General features: G+C 41.0%; 1 protein-coding gene across 2 annotated transcripts in view; it reads left to right on the top strand.

Annotated features, from left to right (window-relative positions):
- The window catches only part of LOC126390073 (protein kinase C beta type-like), a 38,936-nt gene that overhangs the window by 10,204 nt on the left and 3,250 nt on the right, over nucleotides 1–25,482 (top strand). The window contains exons 3-17 of one of the 2 annotated variants that reach the window (XM_050044175.1): nucleotides 8,099–8,181; nucleotides 9,661–9,772; nucleotides 13,884–14,012; nucleotides 14,419–14,575; nucleotides 14,940–15,074; nucleotides 15,230–15,326; nucleotides 15,435–15,578; nucleotides 15,692–15,865; nucleotides 15,964–16,055; nucleotides 18,215–18,277; nucleotides 18,380–18,518; nucleotides 18,603–18,683; nucleotides 18,773–18,880; nucleotides 20,077–20,217; nucleotides 20,640–23,831. In XM_050044175.1, the coding sequence (XP_049900132.1) occupies nucleotides 8,099–8,181; nucleotides 9,661–9,772; nucleotides 13,884–14,012; nucleotides 14,419–14,575; nucleotides 14,940–15,074; nucleotides 15,230–15,326; nucleotides 15,435–15,578; nucleotides 15,692–15,865; nucleotides 15,964–16,055; nucleotides 18,215–18,277; nucleotides 18,380–18,518; nucleotides 18,603–18,683; nucleotides 18,773–18,880; nucleotides 20,077–20,217; nucleotides 20,640–20,792 (1,808 nt within the window). In that variant the 3' untranslated portion in view covers nucleotides 20,793–23,831. Of the gene's footprint in view, nucleotides 1–8,098; nucleotides 8,182–9,660; nucleotides 9,773–13,883; nucleotides 14,013–14,418; nucleotides 14,576–14,939; nucleotides 15,075–15,229; nucleotides 15,327–15,434; nucleotides 15,579–15,691; nucleotides 15,866–15,963; nucleotides 16,056–18,214; nucleotides 18,278–18,379; nucleotides 18,519–18,602; nucleotides 18,684–18,772; nucleotides 18,881–20,076; nucleotides 20,218–20,639; nucleotides 23,832–25,482 lie in introns of those variants that run through there. The other variant, XM_050044176.1, reaches the window with a different exon arrangement.

The following is a 25,482-nucleotide window of genomic DNA, read 5'->3' as shown; positions in this document are numbered from 1 at the left end:
TACTTGGGTCATATACGAATTGTGGTGCATTACTTTTTGTAACAGTGCACCAACAGTGTGTGAAACAGCTTCACCGTAGATAGACAAACTCCTTTTTAAATTATCGGAATCGATTGTTTCAGTATTATTTGATTTTTCTTTAATGTAATTGAGGGAGGTTTTTGCTGCCATTTTGCCAACAGTTTGTTGATCCTTCTATTGTTCTTTTTACCAAGTGGGAGATATCGACGATGTAAGAAATTCCCAGTATCCCCAGCTTAAGATTACGACTATGAGGCTGACGTGAACATTTTTTCCTGACTTAGTTGCTCCCGGTTATAGTCTAAAATGATATTATGAGAACATGGCATTATTGCCCCAACGTGTGTACACTACACAATTTTACCCCTGATTTTCCATTCGATGACGGATTTTGAAGACAAAGGCCCCAGATCAGAGGCAATTCAGCACACATTCCAGTGAGAGATAATTGCTATGTGTGAATTTTTAAATAGGTGATCTAAGAGATGGGATGATGTGTCGCAGATGCCCAAGAGATATCCGGCAGGTTTCTTGGTTGTGTCTTTTCCTGTATCACTTCCTGCACATTTCTAAAGGGCCAGTTTGTAGGATTTTAGAGGTATCTATTGGCAGAAATGTTATATAATATTCCTAATTATGTTTTCATTAGTTTATATTGACTTGAAAAAAAGAATTATGGTGTTTTCCTTTCCTTAGATTGAGCTGTTTATGTCTACATATTGGGTGGAGTCTGCCATGTTGTTACACAACAGCCAGAATGGACCTGTGAAACACTGGCTGTAGAAAGGGCCATTGCGTTTTCACGTTGGCCACACAAGAGAAGTTTCAATCCTGTAACCTTACTGCTAGAGCCACTAAATCCTACACACTGGACCATTAAAGGTAGTTTGGAGACCAGACCAAAACACAACAACCTCACGATACCCCGTTTTAAGACAGACTGTTGTTTAATGTGAACAGTTCAGCAGTCTGACGACTTTAAAAGTCATATAATGTGTAGGTGCCATCAGAGAGCTGTTCAGTTGTAGGGTCTTATCTCGTTGGTTCAGTATATTCAGGTATGCTTAGGCCTGAAAATGGTTATTACAAGTGTCCCTGTCTGTGGTTTGTGGACTGGTGCTCATCCAAGATGGAGGAACTTCCTGATGCTCCTGTTGATGTGAAACTGTCGGCCCGCTGTCATCCTGGCAGTCCATCGCAGGAGTCTTTTTTGGAGCGGCTCTGATTCGCTGCTAACGCTGTCTGTCAGATAAAATGGGGCGGTTTGCGTGTATGTGTGTGTATCAGTATGTAGACTCGACTGTGGGGCTCAGCCTGGTTGCTAGGCAACAGAGCAAAGACCTCCTCGGCAGGTCACTAGGCCTGTCTTTCAGTAGTGTGTGTGTGTATGTGCACAGGTGTGTGTGTGTGTGTGTGAAAGTGACAGAGCAGATTTATGAACAAAAAGCTTTAAAGTGTGACTGCATCCTTCGCTGTGTTTTCTGTTGCTCCAGTTCTGTTTCTGTCTTTCTGACACACTGCAAACACACAAATGAATCCTCCACCCCCTCACATCGCCTCAAACCCAGCTGTGCCCCCATCCCTTCCTGCCCACACACACACACATGAACACACACATGCACACACACATGTTCCTCTCTGACTTTATTTCTTCTTCACTCTTTCTTTTCCTCTCATTGTCTTCTCTCTTCTCTGTTTCCCTTTTTTCAGTCTTTCTCCTCGCAGTTTGTCTGCTCATTTGCATTGTGCAGCGCTACAGATGGACAGAGTTATTTTGAGGCCTCGGTACCACAGTCAGGGGTAAAACCTACATTTACAGTAGATCCAGGTGTCCACTGATGTGACCCACCCTCTCTCCTGTGCAAACACACACACGCACTAACATAAACACTCTGTTGCTTAACTGCTAGAAAGCCGTGGAAAGTGCCGCCAGTTGCCAGTGCCTCATGAAAATGTAACGACAATGTGAATAATTAAGATTAAACCAGAGCGTAATGTCACCCTGTGTGTGTGTGCTGCTCTTGCTGTGGCTGTTGTTGCAATGTGTGCTAATATTTTCATAATGATGTTGAAACCCGAACCGTATTCACGTCTTAATTCCATTTGCTGCCGTTCACCGTAAAGTGGAAGTGGTTTAAATCTACACTGCGCAAGATTTTTATGCAGAAACACACCAGTGTTGTGAGGTCGAACCACAAAGTGAGACTACAGTAGAGAAGAAGGATCTGCCCTATTTATCTAAATGGAGTTCTGGTGTTGGTCATGTTCACATCTTCATCTGCAGGAAGCGAGTGATCAAAATTTAAAGGGATGGACTGTACTCTATTTCAATCTGACCCAGAGTGTGCAGTTTATAGGTTTTTATCTGATCTCAGTTCAGCTGGATGTCTGTTGGATCAATCGCAGCTCTGCACAGATATCGAACATACCTGAGGGTTTAATACTCTGTTCTAGGGCTGCCACTAACAATTATTTTCATTGTCGACTAATCTGTCGATTATTTCTTCGATTGGTCGATTAATCATTTCATCGAAAAATGTGTTAAAATGTTGAAAAATGACGGTCTGTCTCGCCCAAACCCCAAAATTACGTCATCTAATGTGTTGTTTCGTACTCACGCCAAAGGGTTTTAGTTCACTGTCACAGGAGAGTGTGTAAAGCTGCCAATATCTGAACGTAAGAAGCTGCGGTAAGAGTATTTTGGGATACTTTTATAGTACTTTTCTATGAAAAATGACTCAAACCGATTAGTCGACTACTAAAATAGTCACCGATTATTTTAATAGTCGATTAGTCATCGATTATTCGACTAATTGTGGCAGCCCTACTCTGTTCTCATTAGCAGGGGTGTAATTCAATAGTTTCATCATGATACAACATTATATTGATTCTTTGGACAACAATACAATATTTGCCGATATCACAAAGTCTGCCACGATATGATTTTGACTTGATGCAGTTTAGGGGTCTGCGATTAATATGAGACGATATCATCTGCCCATTTACCGAAGTCTTTTACAGAGGAAGCTGTCACCCCTTTCTTTTTTGTTTTTGGTCATAAAAGATAAAAAAACCCAAATAAATATTGTAAATATTTGTAACCCGTTGAGTGCAGTATCATTCTCTTCAATTTGATTCCACTAACACATATAGCATAGCGCATGCTTTCTGCCAAAGAGACCATTCTAGGAGAAATGTTTTCATTTTAACCCAAACCATCATCTGTTTCCTAAAACTTCAGGGTTATCTGGCTTAAAGCCCTGAAGGCTAACTTCTCCAAACAGCCATAAAACATGGATTAACATCATAACTGTCAATTGTTTTTTTTTTGCTGGTCACTCATTATTAGCTTCAGCACGTTTACATTGCATAAATTAGCTTAGCGGCTAGCAGAGGTTTCCTCTACTCACATCTTAACATATGACATTTACTATTTAGACTTTCTCTCACAAACCACTGGTTAAAGCCACTGAATCTTTCAGAACAGCTCGGTTGAATTTCAGCTGTCATGCATGTTTTTTCAGCCTATCATTACTGAAACAGAGCAACTAATGTTTCTGTATGGTATTTTATCTCATAACAGCATTGTGCTCTGTCTGTTGACCTGTATTTCCTCTGAAATCCAAAATATTTCCACACTGCTGATTTATTCCATATGTAACATTATCCTCATCGTCTTTTTCTTGGCTGCTTGCCATTATCTTCCTGCGCCTGGCACTGTTCGACAGTGGCACAGAATTTCAAAATAAAGGCGTATCGCAAAGGTGATGATATTGATCTGTGTTTTCACTTTTCACAGCTGATATTGGATCGTTGATCGTTGAATCAATATATCGATCAAATATAAACTAAGCACAAAAAGTAAGGAAATTTGTGTTTGGTAGATTATTTCTTTGTTGTAACAATGCTTCTTGGCAATAGGCTTTATCTTGTACCATTGGAAAGCCTGTTTATTTCCCTTTAAAATTGTGCCACATTTATAAGGAACATGCATTTGTGGGATGAGCAGCAGAGCTGAGTATGTGGGTTGCACCCACGAAAAATTTGCCAAATCTTCTCTGCCAATGCCAAACAGCTTTTTTTTTGCTGTTGCTATTGACTCTTGTTTTGAGCTTCTGGTACCCCCAGGTGCTGATAGACAGGCTTTCCAAGGGTATAAGATTTTTTGCCAAGAAGCATTGTTACAACAAAGAAATAATCTATGAAACACAGATTTCCTTACTTTTTGTGCTAAGTTTAGATGGATCGTTACACCCCTACTTTTGAAGTCATTGAGCCCATTATTAGACTACATTGAAAAGAGCACAAATTCAATCATACAAATTTAGGAAACAACCTTTTAAAAACCTTTTCATGGACAAAAAAGCTTCAAGCTTATGTATATCATAATTAGCTCTCTAATATCTGCTTAATATTGCTGTGAAGACATCAACACATTTCTCCTTCAAGCAGCTGTATTTATTCAAGTTTCTCTCAAAAAACCCCTAATTTTTTTAAGATTACATTGAACACATCATGATAACACTACACTTTACCATAGCCTACTACTCACTTTTACTATTGAGAGCTTGAACGCATCATCATGTAACTCAATGCAGCCTCCCTGAGCTGTTAAATGAGGCCACTGGCTGCTCAGAGCTGATGTTAACTAGCTCTCCTCCTGCTGAGTTTAACACAGATTTGTTGTTCACAATGCAGCATTATCACGGAAAATTAGGGTGTGTCCCCTGACGATAGTGAGTTTACTGCATCCTTTTGTCCTGGAGGCGTCCAGGGGAAGATCTCTGTTGGTCCCGAACATGTTTTCCGTTCTTATCAGTGTTTCCCTTCTTGCAGATAACCAAGAAGTGAATTGGACAACTGATTTTTATCTTATTCATTTATTAGTAAGATTATCTGCCCAATTTTCATGTGTACATTGTAGCTATAATTCTGAGAAACAGCCCTCAACCCTCAATTGTAAAGCTGTTAATTGATCAGCAAGTCAACAGAAATGGCAGCCTTTTTTAATTTAATGTTAATTAGAGTTTGAGTCATTTTTAAGCACAGCGTGCCAAACACTCGCAGATTTTTAACTTCCCAAATGTGAATATTTTTGCTGGTTGTCTTCAGCAAACTGAACCTCTTTGTGTTTTTGGACTGTTGGTTGGACAAAATGAGCTATTTGAGTGTGTCAGCTTGTGCTTTGGTGAAATTGTGATGGACATTTGTTAGTTGCAGCCGTGGTGAAATTCACAGTGATGGATCAGACCAGCTTGTCCATCTCTCCTACTCAACTCCTGTCAACATTTGGTACCAAACAGCATTTTGAATCTCTTTGTTTGCCGTTTGTCAGCATTCAAAAGTCAGCTCATCAACACACGTGTGAAACGTTCTTATGTATCGCATGTTAAATGCTAATTTATCTGAATTCACATTTGAATTTTGATTTATATTTTTACATGTGAACTGTCTTGATAACCACATGTAGCTCTGTCATGTTTCCTGTGTAGATCTTCACACATCACATGAAACATCTGAAATGTTTCAGCATTTACTTGCTTGTTTCAGCTTATCAGCATTATCTTTAAAATGCTTCAAGTGTAACCTATCTTAATTCATACATTTATTGACACAAGATTTGGTCTGTAAAACTTTTTAGCTCTTATCACACTGCTGTGGACGATGACACAATCACGAAGTCTGATGCTTTAGCTAAGAAATGATTAATCTCTCTGACCAAAGATTTAAATCATGAGCTTCAAGAATGCTGAATTTCAGTTCACTTTGCATACTGTTTGGCAGCTTAACCTTTAACAATATGTTATAATTTATTAGTTGATTTATATTTAAGCAACATCACATGAAAGGGAGTTTTGTTGTACTGAATATAACAACAGCAGAAGATGCCGAAGATAATTGCAGTTGTGCTGATATTCAGTACAACAGTACAACCTTGGTTGTGATGTTGCTTTTATACAACAGTTCTATGATTTGTCTCATTATTTAATGATTTATTTAGCATTGCCAACATGAATAGATCTGTAACTGGAAGTGAAGTGTCCAGGTGTCTTTACTTCCCTTCGTCTTCTTCTGATGACTGTTCAAAATTAAACTCGAATGTTACTGTATCTGATTAAATATGTTCCTCTTTGCGGTGCAAAGCTTGTCACAACGACCCTTTATGTAGGCTAATTAACTGTTAATGTAATTAATAGTTCAGAAAAAGTGTTCTAATTAAATTAACAGTTAATTAAACTACATCTGGGGTCAAACTTTTAACGCAAAGATGAACGCACCAGGTACTTCCTCAAATAACATTCAAGTTAGATTATGAATGGTGATCAGAAGACGAAGGGAATGAAAGACACCTGGATACTTCACTGCAAACCTCCAGGTGTGCTCATATGCAGCATATCAGCTGCAGCCTCGTGCAAATCAAAGCCGAGATGATGGTCCGGACAACAGCGCTCCCTCTTGTGGGATATGGCTTCATTTTGCATTAATCTTCAGAATCTGTAAAGAAACTAGTCAAATCAAATAAATATTGTGGAGTCAAAAGTTCAGTATTTGCCTCTAAAATGTGGAAGTAGAAGTGCAAAGTTGCATAAAATGGAAATACCCAAGTGCAAGTAGCTTTAAAATGTACTTCAGTACGGTACTTGAGTAAAAATACTTACACCACACCAGCCATCTTTCCTCAGAGGGTTTTTAATGTATTTCCCTACTTTGGAGCAGAGCTGCTTCTTGACTGTAGCCTGATAAACGATATCAAATTTATCAAAACTAAACTTTGTCCCACGCCTTCTTGGGCAAATTTACACTTCCTCAAAAACCTGGACTGTACTTTTGTGTGTTTCTGTCTTTACCATCAGCGAGTGGACACCCATCCAAGAATAGTTCACCCAAAAACAATATAAATAGTATACAAGTATTCACATCCCCAGGCTCTTTATGGTTCCAGAAAAAGTTTTCTATCGAATGGCATCAAGGAGTGCGGAGCGCTCAGAAAAATGAAAGTCTATCAGTGGAAACAGACTTTGACAGAGGCTGTAACAAAAGATGGTAAAAGAGGCATGCGCACAACAAATTGCGTCATGGGGGGAGAATCAGAAAATACTTTGTTTAGCAATAGTTTAGAGAAAATAGTTCAGACACTTGGATAATGCTGCATTTTTTTTGTGTGTGTGTCTTGTGTTCGGACTCCATTAAAGTCTGTTTGCACTTAAATGCTTTAATTTTCTGATAGAAAGTGTTTTCTGTGACCATACAGAGTCAAGGGAGGTGGCCACTACATGAATTTATATTGTTCTTGCTCTTTAATCATAAATCTATTTAGTTTCCTCATAAAATGTACGAAAAGAGAATCAGGATCAGCAACCATGTGTGATATTAAGACAGAGAGCGTGCAGTATTTCATTCAGTCGCCACACTGAATGATTTTAGCACAACTTAATTACTTAATTAACAAATTAATTACTGTTAATTTATTATGCTGATCTGTTCTGTACGACATCTATTGCACGTCTGTCCGTCCTGGAAGAGGGATCCCTCCTCAGTTGCTCTTCCTGAGGTTTCTACCGTTTTTTTCCCCGTTAAAGGGTTTTTTTTGGGGGAGTTTTTCCTTATCCGCTGCGAGGGTCATAAGGACAGAGGGATGTCGTATGCTGTAAAGCCCTGTGAGGCAAATTGTGATTTGTGATATTGGGCTTTATAAATAAAATTGATTGATTGATTGATTGATTGAACTTCAAGCAGAGAGCAGGAACATAGTCACCAGGTGTGTAGAGCCCTCGTGAGATGTTTCCTGCAGCAGCTTTGATGTTATGGGGCGTGATTACGAGATGTCCCGCCATGCTGTGGATAAATTTAAAATCATCTTAAACTGAAGCAATAAAACTAAATATAGACGTCGACAGCAAGGAGGGAACAAATGGGAGCTGCTGGAATATGAGTAGCCCATTGTGCAGTGACTAATGCCACATAATTGACATATTGATTCATGTCTTTGTTGCCTTTCTGTCGCCTTATTTGGTGTTGCAAGGGAGCCCGAGTTTGACATTCGCCTTTTTTCTCTGTCTCTCTTTCTCTCCACCAGTGTGCTGTTTTGTGGTCCATAAGCGCTGTCATGAATTTGTCACCTTTTCCTGTCCGGGAGCCGACAAGGGACCTGCCTCAGATGTAAGTAAAGAGAATGGGAGTCAACGGTGGAGCCGGTGTTAGGTTAGATATTTATTAAACACATGGTTAGTGATTGTTTTGCTCCCGAGTGATGTTTATTAATAACATTAGCAAGGTCAGCACTGGCTTTGTGTGTGTGAACGTCCGAGTAGTTCCTGTATTTGCGGCTAGATGAACACACACATGCAAACACACAGATGTTACCTCCTGTCCTCCTGCTGAGCTGTCAACCCCAAGTCACACCGAGACATGCCAGTAAAAAGAGAATGTGCTGCCTGGCTGCCTCAGGTTAATGAACCACACACACACACACACACACACACACACACACACACACACACACACACACACACACACACACACACACACATTTTGTGAGTCAGTGGATTTTGAAGTCATGTAACTGATGTTTATTAATCTCTAACTCCTCTGTCTTTCTTTGTTTTTGTTATATCACCAAAGCTGTTTTTGCCGTTTCCTATTTTTAAGCATCCTCAAAACTCACTCAATCAGTGCTCCATTCTCTCTCAATAAAATACTTTCGCTCTCTGTCATAATGGAAGCAACGTTTTAAGGATTGGTTCACCACAGATACTAAATGGCCTCAGGATTAAATAAGTCTCAGGGTTTTCTAAATGTTTTGGGCCCCTTAGTTACAATTAGGGAAATCATAGTGAGGCAGAATAAAATGTTTTAGACAATAGTGATAATCCAACTATATGGCAACAATTTGGGGAAAATTCCTTCCTGTTTTACATGACAATGCCTCTGTGTTTAAGACTAGGTCCTAAAAATGTTTTTTTCCCTGCACAGAGCCCTGATCTCAACACCATTCTCTATATGGTTTGAGATAAATTTGAGCCTTGTCAGCCACCGTCAGTGGCCGACCTCACTGATGCACTTCTAACTGAATGGGAGCAAATCCCCGCAGACACAATGTCGCAAAAATCTTTCCCAGATAAGAAGAGGTTATATTATTGTATTATTGTTACAGTATCATACTAATCTTCACATATACCTGAAATGTCCTGGTGTCCACATACTTTTGGCCATGTAGCAAACCTCAACTTGTCCTACTAAAACCAAAAAACAATTCGTGTGGTTAGATCCCACTGTGAGAACCTGTTTTTTGTGATTTGGGTGAACTGACCTTTTGTTTTGTTTGTGTTTATGTGCTTTTGTTTGTTTGCTTTATTGTTTTGTACTAATGTGTCATCAACCTGTCAGGGACTGCAGATACAAGTTAGTCTCTTTGTCAAAATCTGGCATATTCAGGCTACATGATGGACCCAAGTGCTCATGATAATTACACATAAACACTACCCAACAGGAAAACTAGAAAACTGAACTTGCAGTATGGACTCTTTTAACAGAGTCTGAGCCGACCACAGATACAGGAACCTGACTGAAACGACTTGGATCGCTTAAATATTGAATTCAAGTGTCTTCTCTCTCCTCTCTGTGTCTGTGCCTCCGCAGGATCCTCGTAGTAAACACAAGTTTAAGGTCCACACTTACTCCAGCCCAACCTTCTGTGACCACTGTGGCTCCCTCCTCTACGGGCTGATACACCAGGGCATGAAATGCGACCGTACGTACACAAATATCTGTGTGTGTGTTTGTGTGTGTGATCAGACAGTTCGTGCATATGGCACAAATGAAAGCGTGTACTTTAGAGGCTACAAATAAAACTTGTCCTCTTACCTGCTTTTCTGACCCAATCACTTGAATAAATGTTGGCATTATACGTTCCTGCAGACAATGGATACGTTACATTTGCACGTCAATGTGTAACGCATATGTTAATATATATGTTTGGACGCTGTGTCTAATCTGTAGTTAGGTTTAGGTGCAGTACCACTTGGTTATGGTTAGGGAAAAGATCACGTTTTGTCTTAAAATACCAGCTTTTGGTGGCACTGTCCATGCAGCAAATGCAAGAATGTCTGAATAAAAACAGCTTCCTTTCATGGTAGTATACCCGAGGAAAACACAGTGACGGGTCGATAAAAAGCAACCACATTTGGTGGTTAAAAAGCTGTTGGAAACACAGCTATGACTCGCTAAAACACAACCGGTATTGTTGCTCGTTGGTCTCAAAGAGTGGTCTGCAGCTTGGTAGGTGTCATTCACACATCATTCACCATCACCTCCACCTCCCAGTGACAAAGTCAGCTCATATTTTAAGTCACTTTTGAAAGGTTGATATGATACCTATGAAATGGAAACACTAATGGTGAGTGGTGCAGTGGGTAGCACTGCCACCTCACAGCGAGAGGGCTCTGGCTTCGTTTTGGGCCCTTTGGAGTTTGCATGTTCCCCCTGTGTTAGCGCGGGTTTTCTATGACTTCCTCCCACAATCTAAAGACAGAGACTAAATTGCTCATAGGTGTGAATGTGAGCGTGAATGGTTGTCTGTCTCTAACGTTCTGTGATTGTCTGCCGGGATCGTCTCCATACTCCAGTGTGTGCAGCACTTCACTTGGCCAAGTGTCAAGTGTCAGGGCCGTTCAGTCTTACGCAATGGCTGCGTAAGACTGAACTTCTGTCATTACAATTAATACTGTTTTACTCTATAGCTCTCATAATCCACATATTGCTGCTTGTGATGTGTGGATTGTAGTTCAGATAAAATCTTTCAGTCTGAATTTAGATTTCATACATCATTTACAATAATGACCTGCTCATGAGTCATAATGACAGACAGTTAAATGGATGTTATCAGCGTAATGACCGACAGTTGGAGAGATATTATCAGCTTCTCATAACAATGAGTGAATAGTTTTTACGATCCTGCTGTTGTGTCATATTTATTGCTGACCATTTGCCTGTTGTTGGCAACAGAGACACAAACAGGAAGTGGGCTACATCTCTGCAATGCTGTCTCCAGCTATCACTAACACTATTTAGTGGGTAGACAGTTCCTCATTGTACCTGTGCACACAGTGTTTGATGGACTTTGACTCAGCCTTTGCAGCAGTTCACATACATTTAAATGTAGTCGCCAGATGCACGCAAACACGAGAGGAAAACAGGTTGTCTTGAAATGGTTGATGCTTAAAACACTGTGGAAGCTTACAACACAGTTCACAAAGGGGTTATTGGGCTATATATTAATCCACATAAACAAACGACATGACTCAGAGCTCAATGTTTCTTGCAAATTTTATTCATATGAACAAATTTAATTTCTTTATAGCAAGCCTCCCCCTCCAAAGCACAATGCACCGTGCCACACCATAAAGACTGTTCAGGAATGGCCTGAGGAACGCCACAAAGAGCTCAAGGCATCAACCCCACCTCTAGATTACCCAGATCCCAATCTAAACGAGCACCCGTGGGATGTGCCGGTAACCCAGAGCCAAGTCCAGTCCTCGATGGGGCCTCCTGGGATCAGACTTGGCTCTGACTTGTCAAGGCATGGACACAGGACCTCTGGGACCACGACGTTGGCAACAGATCCTTTGAGTCCTATGGGTTGCGAGGCGGGGCATCAGCACGTCACACAGATGCTCGATCAGATTGGGATCTGGAAATTTGGAGACCAGGTCAATGCTTTGAGCTCTTTGTCACATTCCCTCTGCCATTTCATAGCAGTTTTTGTGGTGTGGCACGGTGCATTGTCCTGCTGAGGGTACTACTGCCCTCGAAGAGTGCTGTTGCTATGAGGGGATGTACTCGGTCTGTAATGATGTTTGGGAGGGTGGTGGGTGTCAAGTGGCATCCACATGAATTCAAGGACCAAAGGTTTCCCAGCAGAACACTGCATTGTAAGAAACGATCAGTATCATTCACTTCACCTGTCAGTGGTTTTAATATAGTGGCTGACTGGTGTTTACATCAGTGATTAAGGTATGAGAAATGTTTGGTTGTGATATCACGATTTGGCACCAGTTAAATTTCAAATTAGATAACTAAAATAGACATTACTGTTGATGGCTGACAGGAGCTGTAAAACAATAGCCACCTCCCCTCCTGAAGCATCGATATTTTTCTGAGTTGCAGGAAGCCACAGTGTTCTTCTCACCTGTCCCTCCTAGCCGTCTGTCGTACCGGAGGGACCAGAAACGGCATCACAAGGCTTTTAATACACAAGCAAGGGATTTATATATTTCAGATCTGCTGCCATGATGAGATGAGATGTGTTGTTCTGCCACATCAAACACTTGTTTTTTTCTGGGTCATCCCTCCATAAAGTTTTAATGGACAGTGTGGCCGAGCGGAGCCAGTTAGAAAAGATGTAGAAGTTACATAAATGAATGACGTGTTTAGTGCACAGCCGGACGGAGTTATAAATAAAATCCACCAAGTTATCATATGAAAGGTGCTAATCATGCCGAGGAAAACATACAAACGATTACTTTCTCACACCCCAGCTCTGCACCACCTTCAGTGAGTGGAGTGAAATGTGGAGCTTTGTACATCAGAGCAGTCTGACATCTAGTGGACAGACTGAGACAATACATACAGAGTGTCTGGGTATACTTCTCAAACAGTGCTCAAAATTAAGAGACACACTATTGTGTGTTTTTTATATTTGTTTGTGCAGCCATACTCAATACAAATAAAGTGAAGTGTTCATCAGGCAGGACATTATGGGAAGTGTAGGATCCAGTATTTTGGACACTTTGAGTCCAAAATGCCCCTCTTCAGTCTGTCTCTTGTGAGTCCTCCACCACAACATTGCATCACTGAGGAGATTAACATTGGTATTTTTTGAAACCTGGATCCTATTTTCCCATGTTTTTGTGTCAAAGTGCCTAATGGGAACAACAATTTTTGGAATTTTGGGACCATGTTAAGTGAGACTGCTGCAGACGCTAAAAAGGCTGCAATACATCCACACCAGTCGTATGTGCACTGTCATAGTACGTCCCTAAAAGCGCTCATATTTGCCACTGACAGGCTCAGATTGGTATTCTAAGTGTATGACAACATTATGTAAAGGATTCCATAGAGATAGACTTTTTTGTTGAAGAGTAAGATTTGTTTTGTTTAAACAGAAAATGGCCCCAAAAACATCTATTGCCAAACACACCAGAGTCCATTTAAAAAAGCAGTAATTTTAACAGCGTAAAACACACTTCATTCAGAGTCGACAGAAACAATAAAACTCACAAGAACCATCTTCTTTCATCTTTCCACTGTTCCAACAATCACCAACTCTGGTTTCGTTGAAATAAAAACCATGATTCAAGCAGTTAGATGTGAAAATATGCTGGCTCTGTACACACTGAAATTACTGTTTATTTAAATGGAGTCTGGTGGATTTGCTGACAGCAATTTCGGGGCTGTTTCTGGTCAAACAAAAAGGTCTTTCTCTGTAGGGATCCTTTCCATAATGTTGTCAGACACTTAGAATAATAATCAGAGCATGTCATTTGCAAAAATGAGCACTTGTAGGTACGTACTTTGATGGCGCACATATGCCCTGACTGGTTACATTGCAGTCTGTTTAGCTGCTGTCTCTCAAAGTAACAGACTTATTTCAAAACTTGTTCCCATTAGTCACTTAAATCCAAAATATGGGGAAAATAAGGTCCAGGTTGAAAAAAACAAAACAAAGGCACTGTTGAAATGTAGTGACACAGTACTTACAGCATTGTGATTATAACTTGAGGGTGTTATACGTTCTATAGATTTGTGGTTTTGGGCAATATAAATATAATTTAACTTGTGCATTTTCGTGTGTCTGTGTTCAGACTGTATGATGAACATCCACAAGCGGTGTGTGGCCAACGTCCCAAGCCTGTGCGGGACAGATCACACCGAGAGGAGAGGACGCATCCACATCTCAGCCCAGATCGCTGACGACACTCTCACCGTCACCAGTGAGTGCACTCTCTGTCTCTTCATTCTCACACACACATACACACACACACACACTGATCGCCTCTCAAAGCTCTCTATCAGCCCAAGACTAAAACTGGAAAGTCCATTAGTCGATCAATGATCCAACGATTGACCCACATCGCCTCTGGAACATGCATCCACGTGCCAACTCTCTCGCTCTCAGACAGCTGTGGATTGATTATGGAACAGAAACTAAACTGTTGTTAAGTGTTGTCAAATGTAGCCAGAGTTATTTAGGGCAGGACTCACACCAACACTTACAGGTTCACATGCTGCTGTCCTCTGGAAAGGACAAATTCAACACTAAACTGTCTAAGAGTGTGTGTTTTTCTTGGGATGTCTTCCTGTGACACTTTCTGTAACCATGTCCTCAACCCCTCGCAGTCAAAGAGGCGAGGAACCTGGTACCCATGGACCCCAACGGCCTGTCAGACCCCTACGTCAAGCTTAAGCTGATCCCAGATCCCAAGAGTGAGAGCAAGCAGAAGACCAAGACCATCAAATGTTGCCTCAACCCCTCCTGGAATGAGACCTTCACTTTGTGAGTCCTATCATGAGTTTTCGAGGCTTTGACAAACTTATTTCTGGCTTTGTTTCAATGGAAGTGACTCTCTTGGCCCCGTTTTCAGTCACAAAAGCACAAAGCTAACTGGAGCTCCATGCAAGTGACCCTGTCCCCATTCTTTTTTCACCTCTCGCTTGTTATTCAAGCTATTCTGGGTTGCTGTGTGACTGCTAGGAACGGTGCAGGGATGAAAAAGTTGTCACTTGCTGAGGTGTTTACCAGTTTGAATAGGGAGAGATGTGATGAATGTGGCTTTGAAATCAAATTCATTTTTATTTTTTACCTATTTTAAGAACGCCCTTCATCTCACTGTTCTCCCCCTTTTCTCTCTCTCTCATAGCAACCTAAAAGAAACTGACAAGGACCGCCGTCTGTCAGTGGAGATCTGGGACTGGGATTTGACCAGCAGGAACGACTTCATGGGATCCCTGTCCTTTGGGATCTCAGAGCTACAGAAACAAGGGATAGATGGATGGTAAGATGTCAAAATATGGTGGATAATTGGGAAAATTACACAGGTGTAGACAGAGATAACAAAGGCAGAGGGAAAAGGGGTGTGAATATTTTAAGGGCTTTATTGTCATAGTCTGGCGATAATCCTGGATTTTATGATGTTATTCTGGGGTTTAGGTTTAAGATGCTGTCCCAGGAGGAAGGAGAATACTTTAATGTTCCTGTCCAGCCAGATGGAGAGGACGGTAACGAGGAACTGCGACAAAAGTTTGAGGTAAGAAACAGAGACACAAAATGACACCATGTTTCATTTGTGCTGCTTTTTTGATGTGAGACTTTTTATTTTTTCATTATAATCTCCTGTTATTCCCTCTCTGTCCAGAGGGCGAGGGTGGGGCCGGGGAAACCCACAGATTCATCTTCCTCTTCTTCAGTTTGCAAGTATGACAGCAATGGCAATCAGGACCGGGTCAAACTCTCGGACTTTAACTTCATCATGGTTTTGGGCAAGGGCAGCTTTGGCAAGGTGATTCACATTAGTAGTGTTTTTTAATGGTGAGAAAAGGTAGCCGGGGGCTGGTAAACAAAATGAAATCACTGCAAAGCTCATTTATTTCCTTTTTGTTGACTCCTTTTTAGGTGATGCTGGCTGAGAGGAAGGGCACCGATGAGTTGTACGCCATCAAAATCCTGAAGAAGGATGTTGTGATCCAGGACGATGATGTGGAGTGCACCATGGTGGAGAAGAGAGTCCTCGCTCTGGCTGGGAAACCACCTTTCCTCACTCAGCTGCACTCCTGTTTTCAAACCATGGTACGGATACACAACGTTTTGCATTAACAAAGACAAGCATCTGCGAAAACATGGCAACACACAACTAATTTATTCTCATCTTTATCTTTGTTTTCTAGGACCGATTGTATTTTGTCATGGAGTATATAAATGGAGGAGACCTTATGTATCAGATCCAACAGGTCGGCAAGTTCAAGGAGCCTCATGCTGTGTGAGTACACACACGCAACCCTGTATTTCTATACTTGTGAGGACACTCTTGCCCCTTTTACACAGCCTCTTTAAGGCAGGAATTTCACACCTCGCTGTTCTGTATAAAATGTACAGTCGCGGAATGGAGGTACCGGGTGATCTCGCCTTTAAGCCAGCAGCGGAGGTAGAAACAGCACTTAAACGACCTCTGGGTATAAGAGATAGCCGGCAGGATGGGACCATCGACAGAACGTTACGTTACATGTGCGACCCACTGCCGGGGGATTTAAAAAGCAGCTGATAGCAGTTAGCAGCTAACTCAAAGAAGAAGAACAGCGGTTGAAAAATGTCCACAATTTGGGAAACAGTGAGGTTAAGGCGCTCTTTACACAGCGAGCAGAGGACGCCATGTAAAAGAGAGGGTAAATGATGATGTCATTGCCATGGTAATGCCACTGTTATTGTTTATAAAGAGCTGCCGGCATCTATGTTACATGTCACACTATAGGCTGACGCTGTTGTGTTACATGTCACACCGATCACGCCTCTTTTTCGTACACAATACCAGAAAGCTTTCTAAAATCACACACTGTGGCACTATGCCGCCATCATTGCAAATGTGGCATAAAGCAGGGACTTCCTAGCGGCCCTACAACGCAATATTTGCGTAAAAAAGGCGATTGACCTAATGCATTTTCTAGCCCCCTTATTTTAACCATCACAACTAAACGCCTAACCCCAACCCTTACTCTTAAGGCTCATTTATGCTCAGTGTTAGATACATATACAGACACAGACAGTTAGACAGAAAGTCTGTCTGTAATCTACATTTATGGTGTTCGTATTTGTGCATGATCTCTGAAAGCTTACGGATAGAGAGAAACAGAGGAGCACACTGGAAATTGTGGGGTAGTGTAGCATAGTTTAAGTGAGAGACGACTGTAGGACACAATTTAGACATTTAAAAAAAAATGGAACGGAACAAATTGGTAATACCATGAAAAGAATTCTTCGCCCACATGTTGCGAATGGCCTCACGGATCACTGACGTCTACAATGCTGCCTCCATTAAAAGGTTCATTATCACGACCTCCTCCACCTTAACCATGTTTGTTGTTGTTATTGTCAGAAACTTTTGACTCTGCCCTCTGGTGTCACCTATTGGATGTATGTTTGCCAACATTAAGGACACATGGAGGTAATGTGGGCAGTGATGGTTACAGCATTTGAAATGAACCTTTATATTTTCATTCATGAAAGGAATATGAATGAGCCTTCACGCTAACCTAAACCTGATTCTGACCAGAACTTTAAAAACCAAGTCTGAACCCTCAAACAAGCCGTTGAAGCCTCACTCTCAAGGTCTAAAACTGAAATTGGTTCTGTAGATAGATATACAGGTACACACACAGACATACACACTAAAGAGTTTATTAATAGGACATTTGATGTGATGTGATGCTCCTCTTTTTCACTTCTTACTGTTGATTAAATGTTTTTATACAGTAAATATGCTAAGATAAATACAGTATGAACTTGTGCAGCAGATGTATTGAGTAAGTGTGAGGAAGAGGCAGTCCCAGTGTAATAGCGAGTTAATAGGTTAAGTTGCATTTAAAGGTCCAGTGTGCAGGACTGAGGGGTGTCTAGTGACAGAAATGGTGTATAATATTCATAACTATGTTTTTATTAGCATATAATCACCTGAAATTAAGAATTGTTGTGTTTTCGTTACCTTAAAATTATCCATTTATGTCTACATACAGAGTGGGGCTTCCTCCAGAGAGTCAGCCGTGTTGTTCTACAGTAGCCCAAATCAGACAAACCAAACAGTGGCTCTAGACAGGGCCATTTACGTTTTCGTTCTACAACCTCATTGCTAGATGCCACAAAATCCTACTCACTAGACCTTCACCTAGACTCATATTATCATGTCAGAGCAAAGCAGTTATAAGTTCTTAAAATGCCCATTTGATTTTAATAAAAGAAGTTAAGCTGGTGACTGTGAAAATGTTATTTTTTTGTATGAATGAAGCTGAAATTGAAATATGTTAACATATCTTCAAACAACCTCAAAATATATGGAAACATTAAAATACTGTGGAATTCTGACATCATAAAAGTGCCAGAAATATGTGCCGATATAATTATAAACTGGTGTGTGTGTGTGTGTTTTAGGTTCTATGCTGCAGAGATTGCTATAGGACTCTTCTTCCTTCACTCCAAAGGCATCGTGTACCGGTGAGTGCGTTTGTGAATCAGCTGGAGTCTGCATGTGCAGCTTACAGTTATTTCAGAATACAGATGTGGATAATATCTGAGTGCGTATGTGTTTATTCTCAGGGATCTGAAGCTGGACAACGTGATGCTGGATGCTGAAGGCCATATAAAAATAGCTGACTTCGGCATGTGCAAAGAGAACATGTACGATGGAATAACCACAAAGACTTTCTGTGGAACACCAGACTACATCGCTCCAGAGGTGTGTTTACGTGCTGTGATGTACTTGATTGGTGCTTTATTAACGTCTGAATAAGACTCACAACTCCACTATTATGTCTTACAGATCATAGCGTATCAGCCTTATGGGAAATCTGTAGACTGGTGGGCCTTTGGAGTTCTGCTCTATGAAATGCTTGCTGGACAGGTTTGTATGCATTCAGCGTAGCCACTGTTTTTATGAACTGAGAACGATTGTGACAAGAGGAGTGATGACATATATTTGTGCCCGTCCAGCCGCCTTTTGACGGAGAGGATGAAGATGAGCTGTTCCAGTCGATCATGGAGCACCACGTCTCTTACCCTAAATCCATGTCCAAAGAAGCTGTTGCTATCTGCAAGGGGGTGAGAGCGCATACTCGAATGCACATAAACAAAGAGACTCAGTCCTAATGTGGCCCCTTCAACCTCTCCACGTCCACTCTGAACACTGTAGAGCGTGCCAAGTTAAGGGCTCTCAGTCTAGAGTGAAAGTGCGTCAGAATAATTTCAACAGAGAAGCTACATCAGAGCTGACTGTCTGTTAAATTACATAAACCTATAGCTACGCTGTATTTCCTCTGCCTTTTCATGGTGGGTTTAAGATCCTAGAACGTGCAGTAAAGTTAAATTTAAAAATCTGTCATTTAAAGAATGCATGTAACTTTGTCAGCTTAACATAGACAGGTAAGGTGGGAGAGAGGGGGGATGACACACAGCAACAACGTCCACTTGGACTTAATGATAAACTGATTAGATTTTGGTGTTCAAAGGTCAATGTGATCTCAGAAAACGTGTTTATCCATAACTCAAGATTTCATATGCTAATGACAACAAATATCTGATGGGACAATTTATATCCCAAAGGTCATCTTGACTGTGACATCACAATATTCTGCAAAGGCATTTTTTCTGGCCATTATTCTACACCATAACTCAGGGAAGACGGCATGTTTCTTACAGGAAATTATTCACTGGAATCATACATGTCGATATAGTGATGACTTTCATTTTGCCAAAAATACACTTAATATCTTCCATTAAATTCCTTCACAGTGCTGACTACATATATTATGAGTCTGGACAGACATGGATTTAAACTACAACAGCAGCTTGACTGGTTGTACTGTGAGGCGGTAATGCAAGTTTTCACTTTCAAACTCTTCAAACCTAACTTATACCGACTCAAGTGACATCGCTAGAGGCAATTTATCAGACCTAACACAGCTCCCTGTGGAGCCACAAAAAGCTTTATACAGTTTTTCCCACATTATCAGTGGTTCTCCCCAACACCTGTAAACAGACTTTGATGCGTTTAAAGATATTGGGCTGTTAGGTTGTGGTGAGATGGCTGCAGTTGCTGTAGCTTTGTATACATTTACTGAAAACTGCAATGTAAGTCAATTTGAGTAGAGATTCACCTGCTTGTTTATTTATCCCTTCGCCTTAATGCGGCTTCATGCAGTGAAGGCGAGTGTGTGGGGATAGATCACAGTTTCCACACATGCACACACACACATGTTCAGACTCTTCTCACCTTGTATGTCTGTATGTGATTTTAGTTGATGACCAAGCACCCAGGTAAGCGTCTCGGCTGCGGTCCAGAGGGAGAGAGGGACATCAAGGAGCACGCTTTCTTCCGCTATATAGACTGGGAAAAACTGGAGAATAAAGAAGTCCAGCCGCCTTTCAAACCTAAAGCTGTGAGTATATTACACACACACTCTCTTCAGCTGTTGAATAATATGTGATCTTTACTGATTACCCTATAATAGTCACAGTATGGAGGGAGATGACAAACGTAGTCAAGGTAAGTTATAGATAAGATCGATCATCCCCCGAACCCAACCATCACCTGCCATTGGTCACTACTCTGACAAATGCTGAGCTGAAATTTGTGAGTGTAGTCACCAATGATGAAGCTGAGATGTCACCGGCTCACATCCGGACCAATGGAAATCCACAGTTTCGGCTGTGAGTGATTTGATTGGTTGATGCCATGTTTTAGTTGTATTTCTCTTTTTTCTCTTTGTTGTTGTCGTTTTTTTCCTCTCATTCCTCATCAAACTCACTCCATCCCCCCCATCTCTCTCTCTCCACCTCTCTCCTCTCCTCTCCACGGCAGTGTGGGCGTGATGCGGAGAACTTTGATCGCTTTTTCACACGCCACCCCCCTACGCTGACCCCCCCAGATCAGGAGCTTATAGCCAACCTGGACCAGGAAGAATTCCAAGGCTTCTCATTTGTTAACCCTGAGTACCCTCACACAACTCACTGACCATGCCACACATCACTGGGCTGCACTAGTAATCCCCCACACCTCGGACACATACATTACAAATAGACACACAATCAAAAAGATCACCATGATGTCATATCCAGACTGCATTCGGCAGAGTGAAACGTTAAAGGAATAGTTCAGCATTTTGGGAAATATGCTTTTTCCTGAAACTTTGATGAGAAGATGGATATGTGCATAAAATTCAGAGCTGGACCCAGGAGGCAGTTAGCCTAGCTTAGCATTAAGACTGGAAGCAGGAGGAAACAGCTAGCATGACTCTCTCCAGAGTTAAAAAAACAAAACAAAAAAGGAATGTAAACATTTGTGGTTTCAAGGAAAGTTAAATGCAGTAACTAAAGACTCAGAGCTCTCACACTCAGCCGGCAGTAAGGATGCTAACAGGTTAGCTCACAAGCGGTAGTTTATCTTGGTTACTCCCAGCGGTCACATGACCCTCACCTTGCAGGTTGTTGCGGTTGCTTGAGAGTTTTCCCCAATGAAAACCACACCTTCTTTTCATTTTTCGTTGTTTATGGATTAAACAAATGAGATAAAGCGTCTTAAGTAGTAGACTTTAGTTCTGGTTAGGGATGTCAAGTGTTAATTGTTTATCAGTTAGGTACTGAGAATATTTCTGACAGGTTACACATGTAGGTTTACAGGTGAATTTTTCTACTCTTCAGTTTACTTAACTGCACCCAACCTGGGTCTGGTGGGAGATAACGTTAGTTAGCAGGGCCGATCATTCAGTGATTACCACCTGTGATGCCAGTCTGGCCCAACAGCATTGCTGTGGAAACATTTTGCCCACCCTCCAATCTCCCCCCAACTCTCCCTGGTGAGTAAGTGGCCCAATGTTGAGCTGCAAACCCTGTTTAGCATTGTTTTACTGTTAGCTCTGTTAGCACTGTTAGCAGTGACAGCACGGCTAGTGGTGCTAACATAGTTAACAACGCTAAAGTGGTTTTGTAGGTCAAAATGAAGCCGCTTACTTGCCAGGGCTACCCAGGGAGCCGGAGTGTGGCCACCTTGTTTCCGCAGCCTTGTTGGAGTGTCACCGTAATGGCGCTAGTAGCCTGTAATTGCTTAATGAGTGACGTTGTATGCTAGTTCCCATCCAACCTGGATGATGAGCATTGCAGAGCAGCCAAGGCTAGCGTTAGCTAACCAGTGGAGACTGGAGGGTGGGCAGAGGGCGCCATGTTTTTGCAAGGTAATGTGGCTAGCTCTCTGTCTGTCAGTAAAGCCAATAGAAAATAAAATAAAAGGCAAGACATTTGAATCACAAACATTAAAATTTAACCACCTCAAAATGGATAGAGCTTTGACTTTGACTGAGTCAGTGAAGCGCCAGACTAAAAGGAAAGGTATGTTGTATTTCACATCATTTTCATCATTTTCTTAAAAATTAACTGGGTAGTTACGGGTTAATGGGTGTCGGGCTACTGAAAGCAAAACTTACAACCCTAGTTGTGGTTGTAGTATTCTAAAGGAGAGCCAGGCGATCTGTTTCTCCCTCTTGCTTCCAGTCTTAATGCTAAGATAAGCTAATCACCTCCTGGCTCAGCTCTGTAACTGATGCTCAGACATAAGATGTTATCAGTCCTCTCATTTATCTCTCTGAAGAGAGATCAATTAAGCGCATTTCCCTAAAAGCTATTTCTCTAAATAACGTTCAGATGGAAATGCAGACAGGTGCTCAACAATCAGGAGAAATATTCAGATATTCACGTGTCAAGTTGCCAGTAGGAGACCAGACTTTGTTTCCAGCGATGACACCGTTTTCAGTTTACTGTGGTTTAACACGTCATGTGACACTTGCTGATCTCATATCAGCTCTACTGGCTGTATTTCTATCTTTAGTGCAGAGATGTTGCTCGCTCCCTGAATGCCGCCCGGCTGCTCCCACCGGCAGGTTCACGTTGGGGGTCCGACCTGAGGGCCGACCTGAACCTGCACTGTCTCTGTGTCACCCTCCCTGTGATTGCATATTGACTATGACGACCTATCAGTAATATTGATGAGTGTACTATGATCACATATTGGTAATATTCATACAGTGTACGTGAAAACTGACCAATTGCTTTGCTATGATTGTTTAATCAGTTTCCTAATGTTGACTTTATTTTGTCTATAGGACCAAATACTTCTACACTTTCTGTTCAGTCAGTGTTGTGGTGAGCTTAAACTTTTTGCTGATTTGATTTTTAAGGATAGAAGTCTTTATACATGCAGTCAGCAAGAGTGTAAGTCTGCGTCAAGTTAGTGATTTTTGACTGAAGTCTCATTACTTTTCTCCTTATTCCTTACTGGAAACATTCACCACATTACACTGTGTTTTTAATGACATATCTCTTAGCTCGTAAACCACCATATTGTGGGGAGAAATCACATATGACGAGTCTTGTGAAGCTGGTAGTTTGTTAGGATGTCCAAAAGTGCCAAAATAGGGTTCAGAATCACGAGGATGTGGAGAAAATATTGTCCTCAACAACTGTGATGAAGGGCAGCCATCTTGTGCCATTTTTGCAGTACATGTATAATTATTAGAATATGCATCCTAGCTTATCTGTTCTCCAACAATACGATTCCCTCGGAAAGTCATTTTCATATATAAAATGAATGAAGACGTGAGTTTCATTGTGAGGCAGATTGTATTATCTTTTTGTAACTGTGTAATGATGCAGGGTTCTAACAATGTGTCAAATCTTGTTCTTTGAGCTCGTATCAAAAAAAAGGAGGCGGCATCACGTTGACGTCACTGATGCACAAAGATGCTCGCTGATAAAGATGATTGTTTCTGCCAGGTGGAAAAAGTGAGCACTTATTGTGACGACAGTAACTGTGACGAATCAATGGGGACATACTGAGAGAGATATGAGAAGGATAAAAAAAAAATATATATGGAGTTCTATATCAGAGAGATATCTGGATAAACTGTTCTGGATGAGAGAGATGCTTCTGTGGATTGTGTAATTGTCCTGTATGACTGGAAACTGATAATATACTCACTGGTGCCTACCAGACTACTCCTGCTGTGTCTGCCTTGTTACTGTTGCTACACCCAAAATGGTACACTTATATAGAAACTAGTTCTTTGTAGATGTGCTGTACGTATATTTGGTTTCTTGCTTCTAGCTTCAGCCAGGAGCACACTAGCTCAGCTTAGCATAAAACATGGAAACTGCAGGCCCCCAGGAAAGCCGCTCAGCCTTGCATAATTTTTTTTTTGCAGGGGCCACTCGCTGAAAAAAACCCTTGCGACCCAAAAAAGCATTTTCCCCATTGTAAAAGAGACACTGTTGACAGGACACCTCAAACTGCAGGTCGATTATGACTCTTTCTATTCTGAATTTTGGAGCCAGGGTTGTTTTATGTTTGTAAAACTTTCTCAAAGCAGAGAAAAGCGATTAAAAAATCTGTGACATCATCACAATGCTAAGTCTATGAGCCGAGTGGGAACTCATGGGCGGGGCCACCGGGAGAAACACCACTGTGCATATTCAGTGGGCTGCATATGGTGTAAGTAAACCCTGAAGCTAGAAAACTTTTTTGGTGTATGTGCCAGGCAAGCAACTCAATTGAAATATATCAGAGCCATCATGGCGTTCAGTATCTATCAGTATCTAGTCATTAATAAAGTCTATGGGAAATGAGCTAACAAGCAACACAACACGTCATTTTACAATTGACTTCCAAAAATATTTTGTCATCAGTTACCTTGCTGTTAAAAGGGGGCACCATCTTGTAAGGAACGCGCTCTGTGCCTGCTATTGTGGATCACTGCTTATCTTTTGTATTCTGTTTGACTAAATCAATCAAATCTAATGAAGAAGAGAATAGAAAAAGAAAATGGATTCTGCTGGGAGAAATTGAATCTCGATTCCAAGCAAAGATATTTAGACAAACTAATCAACATAAACAACATATACATCAGAGTTACACAATCACTACTTTGTGAGCACAGAAAAAAAACTACAGCCCCTATCAGAATTTAGCAGTGTGAGTACTGACATTATCATAACTTGGTTTCATAGGCATTGATAAAAGTCACCAAAGCTCTCATCTAAAATCATTTTCTATTTTTTAGCTGTAATCTCTCTTTTTAGTGTTCACTCCTCTCTATCCGACTGTTACTACAGACACTCACCTCTTATGTCAAGCAATGACGTTTAACGGACTTAGGTGTAGTGCTTAAGGGAAATGGTGTTTGTTAAAGGCAGTTAAAAAACAGAATTACTAAATACATAATGAAATTAGATTGCTTAAAAAATCTAATTTACACATATGAAGTGTGCCACACAATGCACTGTTAATAAAGCCTCTGTTCCAAGGCTGTATTTGTAGTTATTAGCAAGTTAATAAAATTTTGAATAAGGTTTTTTGGAACCCAAAAGTTCTGATTGCTCTTCAGTGCTCTATAGAGTCTTTGATATTTTGTCACGGTTTGGGAGAGTCAAATTTTTTAACGTAATACACCAACAACAATCTGATTATGTGTACAGCCCCCAAAATTAATTCCTCAATGTGGAGTTTCTCTTTTATGAATGACTAGTAACACATTATAACATAGCTGTAATCATATTTAATTATACTGCATTGCACACATGAACAAATGCTTACAGTCTATTAAGTGTTTATAAATGTATATAAGCTTTTAGGTTTAAATCTGATCATAATCTGATAG

This window comes from Epinephelus moara, chromosome 5, assembly GCF_006386435.1.
Source record: "Epinephelus moara isolate mb chromosome 5, YSFRI_EMoa_1.0, whole genome shotgun sequence".
NCBI lineage: Eukaryota > Metazoa > Chordata > Actinopteri > Perciformes > Serranidae > Epinephelus > Epinephelus moara.
Note: the sequence above shows the minus strand (reverse complement) of the source record. Positions and strands in the feature narration are given on the sequence as shown.